This window comes from Lepisosteus platostomus, chromosome 12 (assembly GCF_059453375.1).
Source record: "Lepisosteus platostomus isolate fLepPlt1 chromosome 12, fLepPlt1.hap1, whole genome shotgun sequence".
Taxonomy (NCBI): domain Eukaryota; kingdom Metazoa; phylum Chordata; class Actinopteri; order Semionotiformes; family Lepisosteidae; genus Lepisosteus; species Lepisosteus platostomus.
In genome coordinates, this window is record NC_142622.1 from 5,765,094 (window position 1) to 5,790,011 (window position 24,918).

The following is a 24,918-nucleotide window of genomic DNA, read 5'->3' on the forward strand; positions in this document are numbered from 1 at the left end:
CAAACAAACAGCATAAGACCGATAACATCTCTACTGAGGCAATGAACTTCTGAACCCCTAGCATGAAAAACTACTGAAAAAATCTAAAGTTGTAAACTTGAAAAGGAATTGGGGCTTAGGCATAAAAAATAAACATGAAGTTATCCTGTACAAGCATTTTAATTCCATACTAAACAGCGCTTTGCCCAAGACCTGCCTGGGTAAACATGACATATTTTCATAGATACTGTATCATTACAGGCCAGCTTTAATGTCAAAGACCATTCTTACTCCTTTTTCTAACCTTTATTAAGTATTACCCAGTAATCTATTTACTTTTAATTTATTTCTCCCTTCAAAGGAAATTAGGTGGAAACGACATTGTTATTTTATACAGTTTGAAAGTGTTTTCATGTGATCAATTTAAATACAACATTAATCTGCAGTAACTTAACTGAGCATTTCATCATGTTGTTTGATGCATTTTTCATATAACTTCAGAATTTTCGAGGAAAGCATTACCAATACGATTTATTACAATCTCTAACAGAACTGATTAAGGCTACAGATAGCAAGCACATTCCACACCGTTGCCCCAATGGGTGATTTTAAATCTTTCTATCTAACTGCAGTTATGTGTTTGGATATTCATGTTTTAACTGCCTTTTTAATGCTTTTTTTGTAGATCTGTACACAGTACAACATATGTTTATGTTGTGTGTTGTTTAGTTTGTATTCTCACTGTAATAAATATTTGTGTAATCAAGTGTGCTACAGAACAAATAATTCACATACTTCTAACTATATAGTTACCAATAGGGTATATTCTTTCCAAAATAATTTACAGGTTAGGGGTAGTGATTATTTATTTTATTTACTGATTTATCTGCTCTAATATTCTTCTACTTTTATAACCCCCATTTGTAACAATATTTTCAAACTATATACACTTTATAACATAGCCCTGCTGTAAACTACAAAAAAAAAATCAAATAACATAATCAGGACAGATGGGTAATGTGCATTAAAGCAACAAGTCAGAGTGTGAAAAGAAATCGAAATGGTAAGTGCTAGCTGGCTGTTATCTTAATAGATCGAAAAACATGCTTTGAAAGACAGGAGTGTTGATTTAGTACAGTACATTCCACCCCGCTAATTCAGCTGACCTGCTTGAACTCATTCATGCTCAGCAGCTGCACGGATGTCCTTTGCTCGAGAACTACGGCAGTCAGCATCTCGACAAGGAATTGCATTCGCCATGTGAAGCAACCGGGACGTTATCAGGAACAGTGTTGACATATGCAAACTATAAGGAGAATTTCTTTTCATTTTGAATGGCAACCAGTCTCCAGTGTCCCATTTTGAGACATTAGCTAAGGGTTACTAAGATCTACCCATAAAACAATAATACAGAAAACAACACTTACATGTAATTCACCTTCAAGCCTGACAGTTACTATGTTGAGCACTGTATACTGGTAATATCTACTCTTGTTCAAGGGTAGCTCTGGACTGGGAGATCAAATTCCATCAGATGCTTAGAAGAAGGGTCCCTAATTATAATATTAAAACATGCTCTAGAAACCTTTGAATTACTCACCTTGCAAACCCTTTAAGGTATGACAGCAGTAATCTAATATTTGAACATATTTAATAAGATTATAAGAAATTTGAGATTATAAGAAAGAGATCTGACCCTCAGAATTCTGTTATTTCAAATCCTTTAGGAAGAAACAAAATACATCAGTTTACTCCTCATTATACATCACACAGTTTGAAATGTGTTATTTATGCTTTCAGATTTTTCAGAATTTCAGATTTTTCAGAATAACCACTGCTCACAAAAACTAGAAAATCGAGATTTTATGTCCAGTAAATTAAAAATAAGTCTAAAATTAAGAGCCATTAAGAGCCGAAAAGCATTTTGCACCTCACAAAATGTTGAGAGAAAATTACAAGACAATAAAAATCTCAGAGCTACATCCATGAAAGTTAAAAGAGGCAAAACGCTTTTATAAAACTACAGTACTACTCTATCACACATCCTCCAGGTTTAGCAGAAAAGAAGGGTTTTTTTTAAATGCAAATTAAAAATAAGCAATAACATTTAGCGGCACCTCAAAAAAGCGAGCAATGCCATAAATGTGTCTCCAATCAGGTCTGGTTTTACACATAATTCATTTTACAGGCTTGAGCTAAATACTGTACATTGTACAAATCACCTTTTCCAGTATGAATGTTAAATGTTAAATGTTAAATGAAGAATGTCTGTTATTCCTTTTTGTGGAAGGCTTTCTGAATTTATATCATCTTCATCGAAACTTGGCACACAATGAAAGAGAAAAAATAAGCCACAGTAGTTAACATTCCACAGTGTTCTTTCTTCACATATTTATTTCCTCATAGACTGGACAGAGGCCAGAATAACAAGAAAGAAAAGAACACAGAAAAGCCAAAACGAGCTGAAATGAACCCCTGGCACGCCATGTGGTCAATTTTTGTGAGGTCTCAGTAAAGTGAACGAAAGAAGGACTGATTCTGGCTTTCAATGGTCAACTCACATATACAGAACTATTGTGGTGGACCTATGACTCCCTTTTCCATCAGTATAAAAAGACAGCTGTCTGAAGGATAATATATCTTTGGTATGAATGAATGTTTAGACCAATGAAAAACAGAAGTGAACATCAACAACAGGCCTATCCCGGAAAATCCTATTTTATCTCTGCTGCCTGTCCTGAAGACTTGCTTCTGAAAAATCAAAGCTTCACTGTAATTTAAATAAAAGCTACCAACATATACTGTAGGTCTGTTTGTTGAGCTCCTAAACAGGGCCATGCTAGAATGCAGGCTGAATCCTTAGAGTGCCCCAGTGGAGTGAGACCCTGCTTAATCACTGCAGACAGTGATCATTTATCAACCTTCACCCACACATTTGTGCTGGTTGGGGCCCCACATCTGTCACATTCCAAGTGGTAATAACAATTCCCAAAACCTACTTCTTCTGTTGGCCGTCAAAGCTAACCAATTCAAATAATGGTGCTTAATTTGGAAATACAGATTTCCTGCAAATAAAGTACAGGTCTCGTAAGAGTAAAATTCAAAGCACATTACATCATTCCACCAAACCGTAACCTGTCAGGCTTGCACCCATGGCAAAGCTGCGAAGCGAGCTAGCGGTCGCCACGGTAGCCCACCACGCACCTGACCTCTCAGAGCTGGTAACCTTGGAAACCACATGCCAACAGGAAATCTGCATCACCTGTGAGCAATTGTCACCCACGCTCACATTAGGTACTGTAGTGTTACTTAAGGCCTGCTGACACTGCTCGAGCACCTCAAGTCCTGATTCCTGTTTTCCCTAGCTCTGCCTGGTTCCTGTTTTCCCCAGTGATGCCTTGCTCGCATTCCTCGCCTCTGCCGTATTTTTCTACCTCCATCCTGGATCATCCCGTGGCTTGTGACCTCTCCGGTTTTACTTGGCTTCGGCTCTGCTGGCGATTACGACAACGTCTTTTGGATTTGCCCCGTGTGGTGTAGAGACTATTCTGTGCGTCAGGATTTGACCCTTGCGTGCACTCTGCCTTCTCTGCTTGGCACCTATGAACGCGCAGTACCGCCCATTCTCACTGTTCGTGTGCAGCTCGGTGCAACAGCACTACTTGCATCTCCCTGCCACTGCCAGCTGTCTCTCCCAACAACTGGGTTCATCCCACGTCTCATTGATCCGCTGCTAGTCCCCATCAGCAGCGAGATCTGACAGAAAATACAGTATTTCTGCATTTAAGACATGGGTACATTTTGTCTTCCTATTAAGAAAGCAAACTGAACCCTTTAATAAGTCAAAACCTAATGTCAATAAGAAATACGTTGGACAGCTGTATGGTAAACGTGCCAGATATTATTTAATTTTGAATACTGAATTGTTTTATACAAAGCTGTATACAGCTGGTGACGTTAAAAGACTGACCCTTACGTCCTTGGATCACTGACTAGTGAGTCAAACCAATATTCTGCACAATGCTGTGGACAATGAGCTGAAAGGTTGAAGTTTGTCTGAGATTCCTTATCTTGGCATGCACAGAAAAAAAAAGTAGGAGAATTCATCACTGTCTACACTAGGGAGTGTCGTCAATCATGTAATGTGATCATTAAATGCCACTGAGCTCTGTTACATTAGAGAACTGAATTTGGAGAGGAAGAGGAAGGAAATCACCCTGACCTTGAACCTCTGATCTTGCAGTGGGGAGCTATTACTTGATTTTTGAAAAACCTGAGTACTAAAAAAGAAAAATACCTTAAATGCTTTAACAAAATATATGTGAAAGAAGTAAAAACTGCCAAGCTTACAGCAAACTGCTTTATAAGTGAAATAAACACCATTTACACAAATGAAGCTGCTTATTTTATCCGCACTAGGTCTCAGGCATCTCATTGAAAACGAATAAAAGTTCATTATACGCAGAGGTGCACTTACCTCCAAACCACTATAAATTTACTCTGCAAGAATGCTTGCCAAGTCTAAAACTGGTTAGTCAATCTTAGCTGTGGAATTTAGGAAAGAACTGTCAACTCTGGAGTCATAAAATTTACAAGAGTACAGATGAATTTCAATAACGCAAGATCTAATTACATCTTAAAAAAGCACTTATAAATAAGCATTTAAGTAATACTTTTTGAACTCTACTTGAAGTGTGTGAATTACAGCGCTTTAATTAGACACATATCCTTTATGACCACACCCAGAAAAACACATTAATATGTTATTCTACACACAAGGGGTGACACACTTGATTTTGAAATTAACATTGTCATGGTCTGTGGCAATTCTGAATCTGCATGTACAGATTCAGAACTGATACGCCCTTGTTTTAATGTCCCTCGTCTCTCTTTGCCTCCTTGTTTAGTAGATCGTTTGTTAGTGAGCTAGATTTTCAGTCTTAACTCGTCTGCTGCTCCTTGCAACCTAATTTACCATGAAGACACCTGGGAGAGCTAAAACATTGACTGACTGAGTGGTTTACATTAAGTACTGTAGGTTTCTTTGAAAATGTAGCCACCAGGCAACTTGCTAGAGTTTACCACTGGGCATTGGACATCCAGCTTTCCACCCTTACAGAAGCATTTTCATATACGTGGTCTTACAGAGCAGCAGGAACAGAACTTGCTCTGTGTGTATGGCAATGCTGACCACATGTTGACTCAGACAGCAGCTCCATGCGAGGAGAGGGTTCTCATTTACAATGAATATAGCCCTAGGATGTGTTATCGATGTCGTCCAATCTGTGCTGTTGCTTCTCAACCACCCTCTGGTTATAACGTCCATCTTCTTCTTGTGCTTTTTATGCAATTGAACAATATTGATTCTATTTACTACAGAATTTAATATTTAGTATGATATTTTTAAATTAAATTTAATATCTAAAATAAAGTTTCATATACACGTACAGTATGCAAATTTAAACACTGGAATAATTAAGATTTTGTAGTTCCATTGTACTACAAAATGTCGTTGTACTAATTGGCGCTGTTTTTTATTTTTTGTTCTGATCGATTTTAACACAAGGATGAGGTCGTGACCTTGGTTAGAAGGTCGCTGTCTCGTTTTTGCATACTTCATGAGTTTCAATCCTTTCATTTTCACTCACGAATCTACAGCTCTTCCTGTGAATTTTGCAATGATGTATAACACCACTCCAGCCACAAAAGCGTATTTTAAAAAGTAAGTCATGTTCACTGGAGCTGTTTTATTAATATGAATCGATTTACACACGGAGCTGCATTAATAATGCATCGGATGAGGGTTGTAATGTATTCCCTTGTGGAAGAATAGAGCTTCCATGAAGTTTGGCCTTAATTACCGCAATGAAAAGTTAAACATCGATGCAAAGCTGCTAAAACATGCTGTTGCACTTAAGACGTCAATGAAACATCTTCTACCAATATTGCTGGTAAACATCAGCTCCTTTTTCAGAATAATGGTTCTAAAGATTAACCCGTAAACTATCAATCTTGATAAGTACTCTGTAATTAAATAAACACATTTTATCTGGCTTTTTAGGTCAAGTCACAAATGTATTACCAAGAGCCATGTCAAATTGAACTCTTCTTTAGAAAAGGGCTTTGCTCACACTGTTTTTCACTCTAGAAAATGTTTCGAAGAGGCACCAAGGGGCAGGTATAAAGGGGGAAAAAACATGTTTTATTAAATAAATGAACCATAACATTGGCTTGTTCGGGCACAAATAAACATCACTTTTTGATGAAGGGACTCATTTAACAAAGATTTCTAGGGCCTTAAAATAAAGGTTTTCCACACAAAATAAATCTGGAGCTCATAACACTGCCATTGAGTCCCCAGATGAATGAAATCAATTGCAGCTTACTGAATCAAACTCCATTTGATACCTCTATAAGGACACGAGAAGCTCCAGATCCCTTTGGTTTGATTAAAGTTACTACCATACAAGGTCCTAATCTCAGTGACACACAAGTTGATCACCTCCTAGGGTTCAGCTGATGAACTGGTTTCGAATCAAAATGTTACCACGGTGATGTTATAGCTCTTTGGTCCACTTGCTCAGTGAACTTTTGTTATGCATTTTCAGCTTCCTGGTTGTTTTAACAAATATGCTCTTAAAATTGCTCAAGTTTTACCTTTAAAAGTTCATATGAAACAGCCAGGAAACTAATAAGCATCTTAAACATTTAGAGCTAAAAAACTCTTGCAAAGGTTCACCAGTGTTAATGTTAATCTACCATTCTTCCCCCAGACACACCCAATATGTTTTTCCAGGTAATCAAAACTGCTTTCCCTTTTTTCAGAGCCTTACTTAAAAACTTAACATTTTCACAGAAAATCACTGCTTTTGTAATGCTTTACTGTGAGTTACTAAAAATAAGTAGTTCAATTTTTATCCTTAATGTTTCTCAAACAGTCTGCAAGCACCATCTTGTATGAATTATAAACATTGTCTTTACGACACCAAAAATGTCTTTAGGTCTCTTGCTGTGATATATAATCGATAACAGATGTATAATGGAAAGGAAGCACACTGGCCCTATTTTCCCCACTAACTCCTAATTAACTTCTTGAGTATTGATGCCCCTGACATTTGTTCATTTCCTTGTAATACAAGAAAGGGCTTACATGGCTCAAAACCATGGGTCATGTTAAAGGAAAATCCTGATCAAGGAAAAGAATTATTTAATTTAGAATTAAATACACATAGTAGATACTGAATTATCCATGATTTTCTCTTGTCGTTCCATTATTTTAAAATGAAGTTTGTGGACCAGTTCTCACTATGAGTTTACCATTTACTTATATTTATTCAATTAACTTTTCTCCATCTTCTCAGCCACAAAACTGACACACTGGTCTTCAAATTAACATGAAAAAATCTGGACCTCTTTCAGTGCCACTCTTTGCTCCGACAGCCTGATCCCCAAGTGAGTCTTGAAATTGACAAAACCAAGAGTACAAAAGCACATCACTTCCCAGGAACTGGTTCCACAAAACTCTGTGACTTCAACCACAAATTACAGCACTTCTGATGATGCCTGATGAGCCATTTGGGATTCAGTAAATTCTTTTCAATGAATGAAATCGTTGCATGCTTTTCTTGCACTTAAACAATAGCAGTTCATTCACAATCAATTTTAAGACTAAAACAATTACCATTACTTATGAAGACTGGCCATTACATGCCGCCCACTTGGGCCCCAAGTAGGTTTATACTTCAGGACCATTCTGGCCCCAAGTCACTGGCCTAGAAGGGGCAGCAGCAAAATGGCCAAATGGTGCAAATCTTTATGGAAACCGACACAGCGACCCCCATTGTCCATCTGTTAAAATGAAAGTAATCTCTGGCTCTGGAAAGTAAGAGGTTCAACCAGGAAAATATAGGACGAGTAAAATATAGGACATCTCTACACAATGTTTCAGTTAACTGTTGTGTAACTGTATTTATTTAGTCATTTAATTCAATCAGTTTTCATTAAATTTGTCTTTATTAATTAATGGAATGAACTTCATAACAAGACACTTCAGACACTTCGCTTTATGTCCGAAAGCTTAACATAAAATGAGCAGAATTAGTACACGTAAATGATTATAATACTTACTTATTCCACGCTTGCCTAAGTTTCTTAGGACTGTATTGAGTAAACCGCTCTGCAACACAAAGAAAAAAAAAGGTCACTTTGATGCATAATATTTGATGGCTACGTTCAACCCAAACAATAAACATGTCATGTGAATTAAAAAACAAATCTTCATTATGGACTTATTCGATACATTCCTATTGTCAGTTTGCTCTTAAACTTCGTATAAAAACCAATCTGTAAATGAATAAATGTAGGTATAGCTGTATTTATCTTTGTTTTCTAGTTCCCCTTTAATTGCCTTTGCTCAATGGTACAGGGAGCTTCAGTGAAGTGCAAAGTCTTTCAGATCCACTGGTCACATATGCATGTTAATTTTTCTCACTGATTTACATTCTTGGAGCACATTCTCCATGCCAGCACAGTGACAACACCACATCAATCACCACTGTATGACAGACAGCTAACAGTTTAATAGTGGGCAGTACCAAGGCATGGCAATTAGAGCCGTCTCTTCACAGCTCTAGAGACCCGGGCTCAATTGTGGCTTTAGGCATCTGTCAGTGTGAAGTCTGCATGTTCTTTTCACAGGTTCACAGGTGTGTTCTAGTTTCCTGTCTAGTTTCCCCTCGCCTCTCAAAACATTCTGGCTAAGTTTTGAATTGCCAGACATGATCTGTGGCCTTTGAGTCCGGGATATATTCTGGCTTGCTCCAACTCCCACCAGAACCAGCTACTGCCTGAAAATGGTGGATCATTGCTCTTCTGTGAGTAAATCTTCAGGTTCTTTGTGTTCCTAAGGTTTACGATATCCCCTTTGTAAAATGAGCAAAAATGAAGCCAAGAAATAAATGCTTCAGCAATATCAACCTTTAGAATCCTAAGTATCTAATACTAAATACTACTGATGTGTTAAACCAGCTAAATATCAAATGTACCTACACAATTGTTAATAATTTAAAAGCACTCAGAAGCTTCTTAAAATAAATTATAGCCAGCAGTTACATCAGTCTGAAATTCACCACTGGCAGCCCACTAAAGCTCAGCATGTGTGACCTTGGTCAGTACCTGGATGGGAGACTCCTGGTTGTTGATGGAAAAGTGATAGTAGGACCAGCAGGGGGCACTCACCCTGCAGTCTGTTTGGGTCCTAATGCCCCAGTATAGGGCTGGGGATGCTATGCTGTAAAAAAGGTGCCATCCTTTGGATGAGACGTAAAACTGAGGTCCTGACTCTCACTGGTCTTTGAAGAAAGAGTAGGGGTGTCCTGGCCAATACCCTGGTGTCCTGGCCAAATTTCCCATTGTCGTTTACCAATCATGGCCTCCTAATAATCCCCATCAATGAACTGGCTTCATTACTCTGTTCTTCCATTCAATGAGAGCTGATGTGTGGTGAGTGTACTGGTGAACTATGGCTACTGTCGCATCATCCAAATGGGGCTGCACATTGGTGGTTGTGGTGGTGGAGGGGAGTCCCCATTACCTGTAAAGAGTTTTTAGTGGATCGTCCAGAAAAGCACTATATAAGTGTAAGGAATTATTATTATTAAAATACAAAATACAGGGTCTAAGAACAGTCATGGGTGTAACTGTGAAAATGCTAAGGTACACATATGGTTAATATTTATCGTCTTAAGGATAGATAAAGGAGCGGTGGCTCTGTGGCTAAGGATCTGTGTCTGTGGCTGGAAGGTTGCCGGTTCAAATCCCGCGGCCGGCAGAGGAATCCTACTCCTTTGGACCCCTGAGCAAGGCCCTTAACCCCAACTGCTCTGCTGAATAATGGCTGACCCTGTGCTCTGTCCCCAAGCTTCACTCCCTGTCTGTGTGTCTCATGGAGAGCAAGCTGGGGTATGAGAAAAAAGACGAATTCCTAATGCAAGAAATTGTATAGGACTAATAAAGTGATCTTATGATAACAATCAGTTTTACATATATATGATTGCAACTAATGAATTGGATAAATATTCAGGTATCCAGGCAATCTTTTCAAAATCCAAGGAGCCAGCCAAATGGTTTAATAAACCTTGAAGTAATGATGCAGAGCCTGAACTGATGGCCTGGTTAATTCTCAAGTAGTTTCTAAGCAAACAGTGTCAGTTTGTGTGGCAACAGATTCACTGCCTCCAAATAAATGCTGTGCTCTGGTGTTTATTAGTTTTTCACACCTGACATCAATAGAAAGTAAATTACCCCTTCCTGGATAATAGGCCATCAAACAGGTTCTGAAAGTCAGCAAGCTCTAGAAGTCTACAGAGCCACCTGATAGCAATAAGGCACAAAGTTCATTATGCGAAAGTAAAAGAGCTCCTTAGCTGACAGCCACCTATCAAGGACACCCTCAAACCGCAGAGATCTCCAGCCAAATCTACTCGTGAATTTACATTATAAGACAGCTAAAAGCTGTAGTATCTCACAATGGGAAACTAAAAGGCAGAATTTTCAGTTCTGAACGATATGCATACTTTCTCAGCATAACAGAATGTGCATTACAAAACTGCTAAAGGCTGTAGCATCTCACAATGGGAACCAAAAAGGCAGTTTTTTTTTTTTACTGCTGAACAATATACAGACTCTCTTTTCATCAGCTGTTATCAGAAACACTAGAACTCCTTTGCTATTTATTTCATATTCCATGGGACTTCAAGGCAAGCACGCAGAAGTCACCAGAGTCACTGAATTGTTTCAGTAATGAGAACTGGGAAAATTGACTTTGTTGTAATTTTGTTTACTTCCCCCCTGCTGTTCTATCGATTAAAATTAGCTCCTTTGCTTTTTCTGCACGAAGCACCAGAGTCTCTCAGCCTCCCGTGAGCTTTTTTTACCTGGAGATTTATATATTTGGGAAACACATAACCCCAGCTTTCTTTGCTTGAAGGAGAAGAGAATTCTTCAAAAAAGTAGGCTATGCAGATTAAACAGACCCAAAAAAGGATTTATCACTAGTGATCTACACAGTCATTAATCAGTGACTCTTATCATTAACCAGCCATCAATCCGCCCATTTTCTAACTGCTCCTTCCAATTCAGGGTTGTGGGAGAGCTGGAGCCTATCCCAGCAAGCAACGGGCACAAGGCAGGGTACACCCTGGATGGGACACCAGTCCATCACAGGGCACACACAGACATAAGCACAGATGCACAAACTCACACCTAGGGCCTATTTTCCTATTAACATATATATATTTTGCATCATGTTTAATAGCAAAATATATCGCATGAATAAAAATAAAATCAAATTTTTCCACAGATGTTGTCTGACTTCCTTCTCCTCCAATATTGATTGAAAGAGTGTGTAACTCCTTCTTACAAAAGTAATATTGAGTACCTTACTTGAGTACCTTACCCATCTACACATCTAGATGGAAAAAATGTACTTGTGCTCTTAACTGGTTTTAAAGAGAAACTCATCAGATACAGTGGACACAGGAGAAACAACTCCTCATCAGAGGAGTTGAGGACTCCTCAACTCATCAGATACAGTGGATAAAGGAGAAACAACTCCTGGTTTATCCTGTTCAACACTGCCATCTGCTGTCACAAAGAATCATCACATTTCTGGTGGAGCACCACGTTTTAATTTGTGAACATTTTATTCTTTGTTCCTACAACTGAGAAAAGTAGGCAGCATGGCACAAGTCACTGCGCTCATACTTTGAGGGCTGTGGTTGGATTCCCCGCCCTTGTCACTGCTGCTGTGTGTGTGAGTGAGCTGTCGAACCCTGGTTGCTCCAGTCCACGCAGCTGTATGAATATGGACCTTCACAGGCCTTCCCCCCAGCAATGCTGGACTCTTTGATTGCTTCATGCCTAGACCAGATTAAGCTCTGGCCCTATGAGCCACTACTGTATATGTGGTTCAAATGGAATTATTTACCTACATTCCTAAAAAGTATTTTTCCTGACTAAAATAGTAAATTCTACTTACTTATTCCATATAATACCAGTATGCTACTTAATATTTAGCACAAATGTACAGTATATAAATTTATACTGTATATAGGTCAAGAATACTAAAAGGGGGTAGTTGTAATAAAAATAGATATTGAGGCTGTCCTTGTATCCTAGTATAATACTGAAATCAGCTGTTGCAATTTTAAAATAGACTCTTAAATGAACTGCCTCTTCTCAAAACAGATTCAAATTACAACTTGGAAGAGTAACATTGAAAATCTGGGCCTTTCCATCAGCAGAGTGTTTTTCCCTTCTAAATACACACACAGAACAATCATAACCAATTTTTATTCAACTTTAGTAGTAAAGGGCAAATGATTTGATTTTCACTTACTCCATCCTAGAATGTATCTGTAAACAAAGGGTTCTATTATTTTTTAATATTGAAAAAATATTAACTAATTTTACTCAGCTCAGCTGTTAATTTGAAGAAACACCAGACCGAATTTAACATCACAAATGTGTGTTCAGCAAAATCAATTGTACATAATACTCTAAATCTGCATTGGTTCTCACATTTACATCCCATTTTTATTTAAATGAAATTTAATTTTTAAAGCCTACACAGAATGAACAGGTCACTTGCTGATGCTCTCAACGTGAAACTACAGGGAAATGCAAAGGGCTACTTACCTGGCTTGAAGTGGGGTAAGGAGTGAACCCCTGGCCATGTGTCCTCTGTTGGAGTCCCCAGGACCTGTCAGAAGAAAAGATGGATTTTTAAAAGCATCTGCAATGAAGACAAACGGCCTTTGAATTTGATGTCATGATCATGTGTAATGATAAGTGCAATATCCCATCACTGCTCTTAATGTTTCACCATTAAAGCTGCATTACCTTTCTTGTATGATAACAGAACAACTCACTGGGAGATTCCCTGTCTCTTACATTTCAATTGTTATTGTTGTTTTGTTGTTTTAGTTTCTGACAAAAAGCTTGTTTTTAACTTGAAGAATGTTTTTTTTCCTAAGCCCCCAGCTGATTCATTGTGAATCACAACAACCCTGCTGTTAAAGGGGTACATCTTGGATAAAGTAGTTCAGCTGATTAAAGAAATCGGATGTTTTATTCTTTGATGTTGTTCTCAACGAAAGGAATCATAAAATTGCAAAACTGTGATTGAGTTACAGTAAACACAGACACACCGAGGCACAGCATAGGGGGTACTGGATTAAGCATTCAAAAACACACACAACTGACCTTTTATGACTTTTTACAAATGTATGTACTCACTAAAAGGGTGTAACTCTGCCTTACACCCTGTGCTTAAAATGATAGACTCTGGGTTGCAGCAGCCCTTATCAGGAATTAGTGGTTCTCTGATAATCAATTAACCAGTCTGTCTGTGTAGGTAAATAGTAAGAGATAATATTTATTCCCATTAAAGCTCACTCATAAAAAACACACTATAACATTGAAAGGTGTAATAATAAGACTAGCCATTTAACTGTGAACTAATGGGGCGTTGGCATCGTTTCCATATTCAAAACACTTCCCAAGATGCAGATGAGCTTCTTCCAGATTAAGACATCTTGGTGCTCAAAGCATGAACTGCTCATTTATAATTTAATTAAAGCAAGGGTAGTCAATGTCTCAGTCAGCCCTGTAACTCAAAGGGCACTAAATCTCTGAAGAGATTAACCACAGACCTAAAAGACAAGCTTTGAAACCACTAACACTGCTGAGGTGGAAAGAGAGCAAAATAAGATGTCAGAGTCCCGAAGGGCCATACACAGCACCTGGCCTGCTAAACTACCTATAGAATTCCCTTTATCTGCATTCCTATAACAAAGGACCTTTTGCCCTTTGAGTACCAAAAGAGAACATTCTTTATTGAACATTGACACATTGTCACTGTTTTTTCTTCTCAAGAGTTGGAAAAGAAATTCTGAGCTGTGATCATTCTGCCAAAATCGGTAGAGGCTCACTCTAACACAATGGTGAAAGTCTTTGTTTTTATACACTTATACATAACAAACTTTCCCTGTTTGTAGTCAGAATGAAATTATTTACCAAATTACGAAAAACCCTATTTTTATAACACAAATCTGGATTTATTTGCACTCCATGAATATGGACTGGCCATATTGCTGATCAATTTTTTTTAATAAGATAACCTATAGTGGTAAAGCATAATTATAATTATTTTTAACATAATTTTGTGAATGCTTCTCTACTTTCAGTATTTGTGTCTTACATTAGAACTTTAGTATGGATGATGTCAGAACTACCAAGAGAAGTGAACAGTAACAGTTAATATCTGTTTCAGACTCATTGACTTGGCAAGGAAGCTAGAGGGCCAATATGAAAACACTTTTGAAGAATGAGGTTAAAAAGGATATTTGGGGTTTGGGGCGTGCTCAGAGAAAAACTATAATTTGACTCAGAATCAATGAGTTCAAAAAGTGATAGATGAGACAGTCTCTGTGTGAAGCCATGAAAATTGATGAGAACTCCAGGAATGTAGCTGTATGTCTGCTGCACTGATAAGAAACCACATTGCTCAAAATAAACAATGACGGCTTCTTTGAAGCTGTAACTAATAACGTCCTTGACGTATCAAGACTCCACAATGTAATTATATCACCATCCTATGAGACAATTTACACATTTACCTGTCTTCCCAGACGAGATAGACCAAAGCTTTATATCTGAGTACAACTAAGAAGGTTGCCACCAAGAAACAGAATGGATGAAAGTATATGTGGGTAATTCAGTTAAATGGGCTCATGTGTGGAGTCCTATGTGTGATGGAGCTCATCTGAGGAATGAAGGATATGCTAAAATATCTCCACTATCTCAGCATATTACATTGGGGTTGTAGCATCACTCTATATCTGCCAATTCTACTTGTAAATTGTAATACTGTAATTACTTGGTTGAAATGGATACTCTGCCTTCTAGTTTGCCAGTATTCAGACTACCAAACCAACTGGGTAACGCACACATTTTTTCATGCTTCTCTAAGTTTTAATTCAATTCTGTATGATTATCCCGACAGTGGGCACCAATGGCCCATTTCAGAAATCACAGTTTTGAGAGTTTTACAACTTTAAATGAGAGCAAATGATTTTATGCAATTAGACATATTTTACTTCGCGACTAAAAGCAATTTAGAAACACGTGCAAATTTCCTACACACAGTAGGTTTTCATATCTCTAGAGGAAAAGACTGAGTATGACAAACATGAAACTGGAAATTCATTGCACTAAATGTGAAATAACAATTACCCTAGCCGGATACTGATCAATTTCAATTAGCAATAATTTCTGAAATGTGCAACAAACCAGGGCTGGCTCGGGGGCAAAGCAGCAACAAAAAAAAGGAAAAAGAGCCCACCCACAAAATGGTTTGCAGTCCATCACAAATACAGATTCTTGTGGCACAAAGTTCGACCTCCCTTCCATATTAAATTTAATTCCATATTATCTTTAATTCTATATTAAAGATAAAAGTGGAGCAGTGTTGGCTCCAAAGGGCAATCGGGCTACAAAATTCCAAAAGAATAGAATAAATTAATGTTACACCTTTCACTTATACAGTATCATCAACAATCATGGTATCTTCCAATGACTCCCAGTTACGATGGAGGTGTAGGTATTTTGAGATTGTTAAAATGTGGTTTAGGGCCGTTTTTTGCGGCCACACCTCATTATTAAAATTATTAAAAATATTAAAGAAATATTAAAATGTCTCATTAAGAAATAAGCGACTTCTTTCCTCATAAGCCCCCACAAGGGTCTCACAAGGAGGTGTCCTTGGCTCCCTGACATACAGCTCCCCTCTGTGAGGGGATTTTGTTGTGAGTTCCCCCAGGGACTCTCTGAAAACCAGTCTAAACCTTGCTGCACCACTCTTGACATCAGTTTCACCTTCAGTAACCTGGAGAGGGCAGCAGCTCCTCCACCTTCTGTCGACACAGGAAGTAAAGGTGGTAGAAATCCTGCAGGCTGCGCAGTATCAGAACTGAGTCACCTCCCAAAGTCTGAGAAGGGGGTAACTCAATTTATATCCTGTCTGGCCCAACAGGAAAATGGAAGCTGCCTATCTAACTTGCATATTGTTGGCCTGTCGAAGGGTGTCAGGGAAGGTATGGAAGCTTTTTATAAAAATATCCTTTCCAGCCACAACCAGGTCTATTGAAGCCATGGGTACACGCAGATGGCACCAGTGATTGGACGTACAAGCCTTATACTTCATCTTTAAACTCCTTCACACAGAATGACAGCTTATCCTTCCAGAAAACCAGAAAACCTGAAGCACTCTACTTTGCACAAATCTTTCAACCAGGCTCCAACCAGGTCTGATTTGCTTCTGATGATGTCTGGTACTGTACCATTTTCACATTCTGGGGTCTCAACTAGCCTCTTGGGCAGGGCCTCCCTTAGATGCAAAAGCCCAGTGATTGCCTGGAATGGAACTACCTATGAGCTGTTCTCAAACATTTTGTTTTGGTCATTCATTTATCTTCTGTATCCCATACAATAGTCCACCCACTTGTGCACAGACTGCCCTAGTTGATATTCCATATAGTAATTTTCAGGGATAAGGCAGGGTATCGCTGTAAGTACTGCTGATGGACCAGAGGGTGTCACTGCTTCTTCACAAATTCCAACTCTATGATAGTATTTAGGGTTACTATGCTATAGATGAGATAGTACTGACAACCTGGTTATTAAAGATCCCATGAATGTTTATCAGACTTGTGCTATCCTCAGTGTTTTGGCTAATTTTTTTTCACCCTTAATTCAACTGCTGAAATAATTTCTCAGATTTCCACCTGATTTTTGGTTTAATGGGACTGCTGGTGCATGATGGCAGATGTGCATCACCCAAGTGGCTGCTGCACTTCAGTGATGGAAATACTGGGTCTCCTCTGTGTAAAGCAGCTTGGGATACTTTGGGATGTAAAATCTATGCATATGCAAGGTGTCATCATTATTTTATTTTATACTTGTGTTAAGTTTCTCTGGAAATACTATCAACTGAAAACTTCTAAATCAAAGCAGATTTATTACTATGGATTGATCAAATTCAAGGGCATCACAGTGTCACAGTGGCTAGCATTTCTGCCTCACAATTCTGGGGCCTGGGTTCAATTCTGGACTTGCGGAGGTTATATGTTCTCCCTGAGTTCGTGTAAGTTTCCGCCCATAGTCCAAAAGCATGTTGATAGGTTAATTGGTTTCTGTGTGTGCACTGCAATGGACTGACATCCAGTCCAGGCTGTACCCTGCCATGTGCCCATTGCTTGCTATGATAAACTCCGGCTTCCCTGTGGCGTGGAATTGGAATAAGCGGTTGGAAAATGGATGGATGTATGGATTATTAAATTCAATGCCTTTAAGTTCCTCTGTACCTTCTCAACCATCCCATACTCATATTTGGTCTGCCATCAGCTTAATTCCCAGGGGATTCACATAAAGAATAAACTCCTAAATTAAAGCAGATATTAGCAGATAGCCCTCCTTACAATTAACTAATTTATCTGGCTGATGCTTTTATCCAAAGCCACTAACAATTTCACCCATTTATACAGTCGTGAGTTTTCCTGGAACAGTTTGGATGAAGTATCTAGTTCTAGTGCTCGGCATATAATAACCCAGAGTTCTGATTAATATTGGTCTTTCTGTGAATGCTTTATACTGCTCACAAGGGCAGAACTGTCTGTCTTTAAATCTGTCCACTTACTTAAAACTCACTGTAAATTGCGAGGAAAGTGTGCTGCTGTGAAGGTTCACAAGGTTTCACCTATCTGTAACAACGTTCTTTTAATAACGGGCTCTCCTCTCTTTTCCTAACCACATTGGTCTATAAAAAATGTGGTACATTTTAGTGAGAAATAACTTTAATTACATTGTGCTTTGTAGAAGACTTATTCTCTCTGAATCTTTTAGCATGTATTTCAGTTCTTTATAATTTATAATGGAGCCTTTTTAATCTAAGAGGATATGTGAACGTTTGGCCACGGACCTCAGCCTTTGCACTAGGATACTTGCTCATATTGTATCTGAATACTACCTGTATCGAGAGATTTGGGACTTATATGTCCTAGGAAGCACTTACAATAAATCAATAATTAAATTAGAATTAATTACAAATGATCTCTAGAAGCCTTATAATTAAATTAAAGCTGAACAAATTGTCAAAGCATGTGAATATGGCTATAGACATGAAACATGGTTTCCAAAATAAATATCCTAAATCTCCAGAAGAGGGCAGTAGCAAACTGTACAAAAACACTGAATAGACTGGGACAGTAAAATGCATTGCTTAATAATGCATTCATCTTGTAGTTACACAAAATATATTTTATATTTATGGAGGCCTGTGTGGTTTTGGCAACATTTCACAGTGATTTCATATGTGTTCTGACAACTAGACATCTTGCTGTATGGAAGCAAGTAACTCTGGATAACTACTAATAAATAAAAAAATAAATGGCATTCAGATAAATATGGAATGAAGAAGTTCAAGTAGGCAGCTGTCTCAGCATGTGTAGGCTCCAAAGAAACAGGTAAAGGTTTATTCCATGCTGAAAGGAAAATGAGAGACACGAGGTCTGTTTTTTTCTTCACACCTGAAGAAGGTTCCACAGCACAAAAACGCTGTGTCTCTTCTTTTCCTTTCAGCATGGAACAAACCGTTACCTGGTCCATATATATGGAATGTTACAGTACATGTATAGAACTGACTTTGTACCAGAATAACACATTGGAAGTTGCACTTCTCATATATTCATTTCAAAACTCAATACAGTGGAAAATCCTCTGTAAATGTATTTCATTCAGCTATTGTATGTGGACACTTCAGGCAAACCCTTGTGCATTAACATTAAAGAGTTAACAAACTTTCCCATGCATTCAATGACTCCTATATTTTTCCCTCAGCTCTACAGTATATACTTGTGAAGACACACACAATTTCTATTCCTCCGTGCCAGTACTTCATTATGAAAAACACTTGGCGCTGGCTACCATTTGCAAATATGTCAGCACTTCAATGTTTTTTTAAATCATCTGCAGGAGTATATCCTATATTTCAAGTGTACCTTATTTCTGCTTAACTGCCTCTTCTGCAGGGGAAAGAAAATGAAGATTTGCTGTAAGCATGAGCATGGCTTTACATATTGAAAGCGTGCTTCATTAAACATCATGTGTGTTACACATAAGAACAGAATGCTGATGATCTGGCTGACTTCCCTTTACTCCCTACAGTATGTATTCACAGGTAAACAGTTTTACACAATAAATTAAACACAAATATATAAGACTTATCTGCATATTGAGGTGTTGCATTTGAGATTGCTGCAGCTTGTACTTGAAGGCAAAATGCAGAGAGGGGTGCTGAGACCGACTTTACTTAAATGGAGAACTAGGAGCATGGTCAAGATGAGGAGATTGGTTAATCACCTCACAGTCGCAACCTGAGCAGAACACAAAAGGTGATTATCCCACTCTCCTTGTCAACTCCCGGTAACCTACCAACCCCAGAGGCGGAAAACCGAAATTAGCTTTCGCTCCATTTTCCCAGTGGGAGATCATTCATGCCCTTAATTACAGTACACACAAACACCATCGGTCAACTGTACAGTTCCGTGTGGGGAAAGCTTTATCACAGTGCCCACCGTCAGATCACCCTTGAAGGGCTGTAAGAAATTAACGACAATGTGAGCTTACTTAATACATCACAGTCTTCACCCTTTCCAAAAAAGCCCACACAGCCAAATTGGTACCACCGATGCGCGTCTCCTAGCTAGATTTTCAACTTGAAATTGCTTGCAGCACATCCGTTGGAACATTGGAATATTTTAGATGCCAGCCGCCTATCATCTTGTTGCCTTTTACAAATTGTGCCCCTTGCCATTCAAGTCGGCTTCATTGTACATGGTTTTCAACAAACGCCCGAGTAACATATCTTTCAACATACGTGTCAGCACACACCACACATTTCAAAAGGATTTCCTCATGAGACTGTGTTCCTTTTCATTTCACTCACTCATCCATTCCATTGAGTGGCTACACCGTATTAGGATCATAATGCCTACCAGCTTCCCCCAAACTCTTACATCCCTATCCCATTTATTAAAGCTGTACACTGGAAAGAATTTTCTCCAATTTATTCGGCCCTGCTTCAGTGAACAATAATATGCCGTGCTGAAAAAACGACCCACTGTTTACATTTCAGAAGGCGGTAGTTAATTTATTCTGGTTGTCACCAGGAACAAGGACTTTATCCTAGAAGAAGCAAAGACATAGTTAACAACATTCCAAGGTCACCTAAAGTTCTGTGTCTGGCAGTGCTCTAGTCTCAAATTTCAATAATGAGGGCTCTTTAAAATACTCAATTCACGTGATAAACAATTGGCGTTGTTTATTTTTGAAGGGGGTATATTAGTGCACTTTAAAGTCCTATTTCCTACCAGTGATGATAATTCCATGTACTTAAATTGTCTGGAACAAAAAAACTGCTGAAGAAAATAATACAGTGTTTAGCACAGTTGGTATAATTGCATGCTGTCTGTCTGAGGTTTGTTAAAAGGGCTCGAGACAGATGTACTGGAACCTAATATTTCTAAAGAGGACCACTGTGCTTTTCATTAGGTTAATACCAATTCCAGAACTTTGACAGGAGATCTTGTTATACTTCTTTAATTCATATGAGTAATATGCATAAATGGTCAGTTTCCCAACAGCACAATAATACTTTAGAAAATAATATCAAAATAGCATTATAAACATAAGACACAGAGAGGACATTAGTTTAAATTACATGAATTACATCTTCTTATCACTTTTGACATACAATAGACAATTTAAATTTAATTTATTGTACATATAAGCATGCCACCCAAATCCTAAAACATTTAAAATTTAACCGTTTCTTAGTTGCAGATTTGTTGGTAACTTCCACATCCGCACTTCTTAAGAACATCCATTTTTCTGGAATGTCAGACCTCACATTCAAGCTCATTGATCTCATCTTGGAATGTAATATCTTGATAAAACTCCCTAAATAAATTCAATTTCTTCTGAGCCTGACTGTGCATGGCTTTGAAGGACTTATTTGAAGGTCCTGTTAGACGATCATCGTTGAGGGAGTGAAAAGTCTTTGCTACAGTAATAGAGATCAGGGACTGTGCGTTATATTACACATAAACGGCTCTTGTCAAAGCCTCATTTCTTGAAATAGCATAGCAGGTTTCCAACAAAAGCCAATTTCAGACAAAGTCATCACATCACTGTAGTGATAGAAAAGGTGAAGGACATAACCTGAGTAGAAAACAAAAACCTTGCATTGTAATCTTCCCCAAAGACAAGAAACTTTCAGAATTTGCAACACTTGAAAGGGCATTTTTAAACTGTATCTTCTAGAAACAAAGGAATACTTTACTTGAGGCTGAAACACAAATATGATAATGTACTTAGAGAAAATATATATGCTCAGACAAGTAGCAGGTATTGTAAACTGGGTTGCGACTAGTGTCCTTGAACATTTCTCTGTGGTCTGAGGATTCAATATTAGTCCAATATTAGTCTTACAACATGAACTCCTGTTTAAACATGTCCATAACCTAGAGGAATTTACAGACCACTCAGTATTCAAATCAGGTGTGTGAACAGAGTTGTCTGATTAATTTGAAAATCAAAGGATATTGTGTGCTTAACTTAGATGGCAACAGTAACTGACCTTTCTTTCCAGAACCAAGTATAGCCAAGCAGGGGAACTATTCCAGTTCCTTAACAAATGTGTGCACAGACACAAAGCCAAATGAGTTACAGGGTCAAAAAGCCAGAGAGACACTGTGCTGACAGCTATGCAAGGTTATCGCCATTCGGCTAGATGTAAACTCTGTGTGGCTGGTTTAGGTCACTGGATGTAGATCACACACTATGGCAGAAATAGCATCCATTATTGATAAAAGTGTTTAATGCCCTTTGAAGTGAAAGAAGAAAGGAGGATCAGGGAAGCATTTGAATGTCAGCTTCTTTGTACACCACTTCTGAAAAAAAGATCTGTATGCCAGCAGAAAGCCGCAATGGGGACAGGGCTACATGATTACTAGTGGCTATTACTGGAACGTGATTCACCAAGAGAAACACTGTTATTATATGAGTATTAGTCTTATTTCCCGTTGGATCTTCTTAAGGAAAAAACTTTCACACAGAAGCAAAGTGAAACTGAATGAGGTCAATAAGAAAGAAAGTTTACAAATGAGAAGGATATTCGGCGCACAATAAGCACTCTTCATAATCTATACAGGCCATTATAATATGAACATAATACGTTTATGGGTTCTCCACTTTTTTGACACACTGGCTATCCCAAGGTGTTTAAAGCTACTTTTAATTGTTTTAGTTTTTTAGTTTTATGAGAGGAATTTAGAGACAGTCAAAGAGAGTTCACAGTCAAAAGTACCGTGCCTGGCTCCGAGTCTGCTGTGATAAAACTGATTCTGTCTGTCTTTAAAAATAACAGGGTGCCAACATTCCTTTGAAGCCAAAGGTTAGCGCGTCTGGTTTGACGTAAACATGAACACATAGAGTATCTGAATGCCACTGGCCAAAATACAGTAAGTAACCAGGCTTAGAAACCAATACTAAAACTAGTTTTGAAATGTTCTCAAAGGATGTGCGTTCTGAACAGCTCGACATTTTGAACAACTGAATAACATGTCATTGAGAGTTATCAACCCAAAATTATGAACAAGGAAAGCAATGCTCTAATCCCCGTCGCAATGTGGTACATTTTCCAATAAAGCTGGATTTAGCCCCATATCTTCAGATATATAGTGGAGCGGTAGCTCTGTGGCTAAGGATCTGCGCCTGTGACTGGTAGGTCCTACAAATCCTACTCCGTTGGGCCCCTGAGCAAGGCCCTTAACCCCAACTGCTCCAGGGACGCTGTACAATGGCAGACCCTGCGCTCTGACCCCAAGCTTCTCTCCCTGTCTGTGTGTCTGTGTCTCCATGGAGAAAAGCTGGGGTATGCGAAAAGATGCAAGAAATTGTATAGCGCTAATAAAGAAACATTATTATTATAATTATTGTTATTATTATTATTATTATTATTATTAGTGAAAGAATCTTCTTGTGGAAGCCTTCATCCAGCACTGGATCGACAAAGGCTGAAGATGAGGATGATATATAGTGCATCTTCCTTCGCAACCACAGGGATTCTACTCAATAAGTCAATTACAATTTCTTTCCACGGCAGATGTCAGCTCATACCGGTAATTGCTCTAGCATTAGAGTATCACAGAGCCAGCAGGCAGCAGAAATTTAATGTTCCTTTTTATTTGGTTTCACATTTCTGCCTCCTCTAATTGCACACAAAATGCTATTTGCCCCTTCATTTCTTCAATTGTTCATCATGCCTCATTCACCTTATCAGAAATCTTGAGCATTGAGTTATTTACATACTTATTTTGCTTTTTCTTATTTAACATTGATAAATCTGCAATGAAAAAAAAAGCCTTATCTTCAGACTGTCAAGTGAAATGCAGTTTTGCTACAGGAGAGTAATATGAAGCGAAGGGCTTATTGTCCTTTGCCTAAACAAACACACATGGTTAGCTGTTTTCCCATTGATAGACCTGTCCATATTCATATTCAATTTCCACAGGGGAATCAGCTTGGTGCCGACATACAGATACATCTTCCCAGTCTCGGGATGACCCCAGATGACAAATTCAAATGCTCTGTTCTTCCCAGCTGAGAACACCCTATAGGCTCTGCTGGTCTTGAATCTTGTTAATAGACCAGGAGTTAATGATACAGCCTGACAGGTTCCACATGAGCTCTAATTAAAGGTACAATGCGGAAAAAATAAACAGGCGTCACCCTACATAATCATATGGTCTTTGCACATTTAGAAAACAATACACGATGCACTGCAACTGACTACCAGAACAATAACCTGCAAGTGCATTTGTGCCAAAGCGGTGTCCTACAGGCATACTAAAAACACGTCTGGTATTGGAATGCTAGACATTTGTATACGTGCATGCAGACGAGGCAATCTGAGGGACATTTGAGTTCCTTTACATAAGAAGGAATAAGACTAGTTTGAAGTATAGCTTTAAGGGGTTCCCTTAAATCTAATTAGGAAAAGCTGACTTCATCCCCCTCCCATAAATCACTGTCTTCCACCAGGACAAAAATGATATGTTCTGTCAATATGGCACCAGGACGGGCTTATGGCACAGGCTTTATTCATGGGTTTCTCCTCTCCTTACTCCTGTCTTCTACTAAGCTAAGCCTTATATTTGTTGACAGCAGCCTGAACTCCTTTAACTGTATTTAGAAATAACCTTCAGAGCTCCTTTTTGACGGTGGAATGCTCATTTGGAAAATAGATAGAAAAACAATGTCAAAATACAACACGTAATGTCAGGTTCTGACAGCAGAATTATATCTGGTATAGCAGTGCATCAGCCAGGAGTTTTCCTGTTTACCTATCTATTAAGCATAACCTTGCTTCTCCTTCATATCAACTTCAGTCTCCACAAAAAGAAGTTTAGACATGGATAACAACAATCAAATTTTGATAAAAAGCAAAAACAAATATTTGTCTAGCTTAGAATTTGAACTCAAAGAAAAATATTCCAATTATAAATGTGAGCTGTTTAATGAAAATATGCACGAGACCCTTGCAGATTTCACATTGTGCAGCTTTAAAACTTGGGGTCATGACACTTATTTTAGCAATTAATATCTGTTCTATACACAACCTATTTATAATAAATTTGCAAACCCTTTGCTGAGTCACAAACACGAAATATTTAAAAGGCATCTGTTTGTGTGCAATAATAGATGGCTCTGTACTTGAGCTTCAATCAAAATTGAAAAACCTTGGGGTTATATTCGATTCTG

The 24,918-nt window shown here is 38.3% G+C and overlaps 1 protein-coding gene across 2 annotated transcripts in view; it reads right to left on the bottom strand.

The window, feature by feature from the left end:
* Positions 1-24,918, bottom strand: part of cdk14 (cyclin dependent kinase 14) — a 178,216-nt gene that overhangs the window by 58,815 nt on the left and 94,483 nt on the right. For both annotated transcript variants that reach the window (XM_088600602.1, XM_088600603.1), the window contains 2 exons: positions 12,676-12,739; positions 8,107-8,155 (listed from right to left, as the gene is read on the bottom strand). In XM_088600602.1, coding sequence (XP_088456728.1) covers positions 8,107-8,155; positions 12,676-12,739 — 113 coding nt within the window. The remainder of the gene's footprint in view (positions 1-8,106; positions 8,156-12,675; positions 12,740-24,918) is intronic.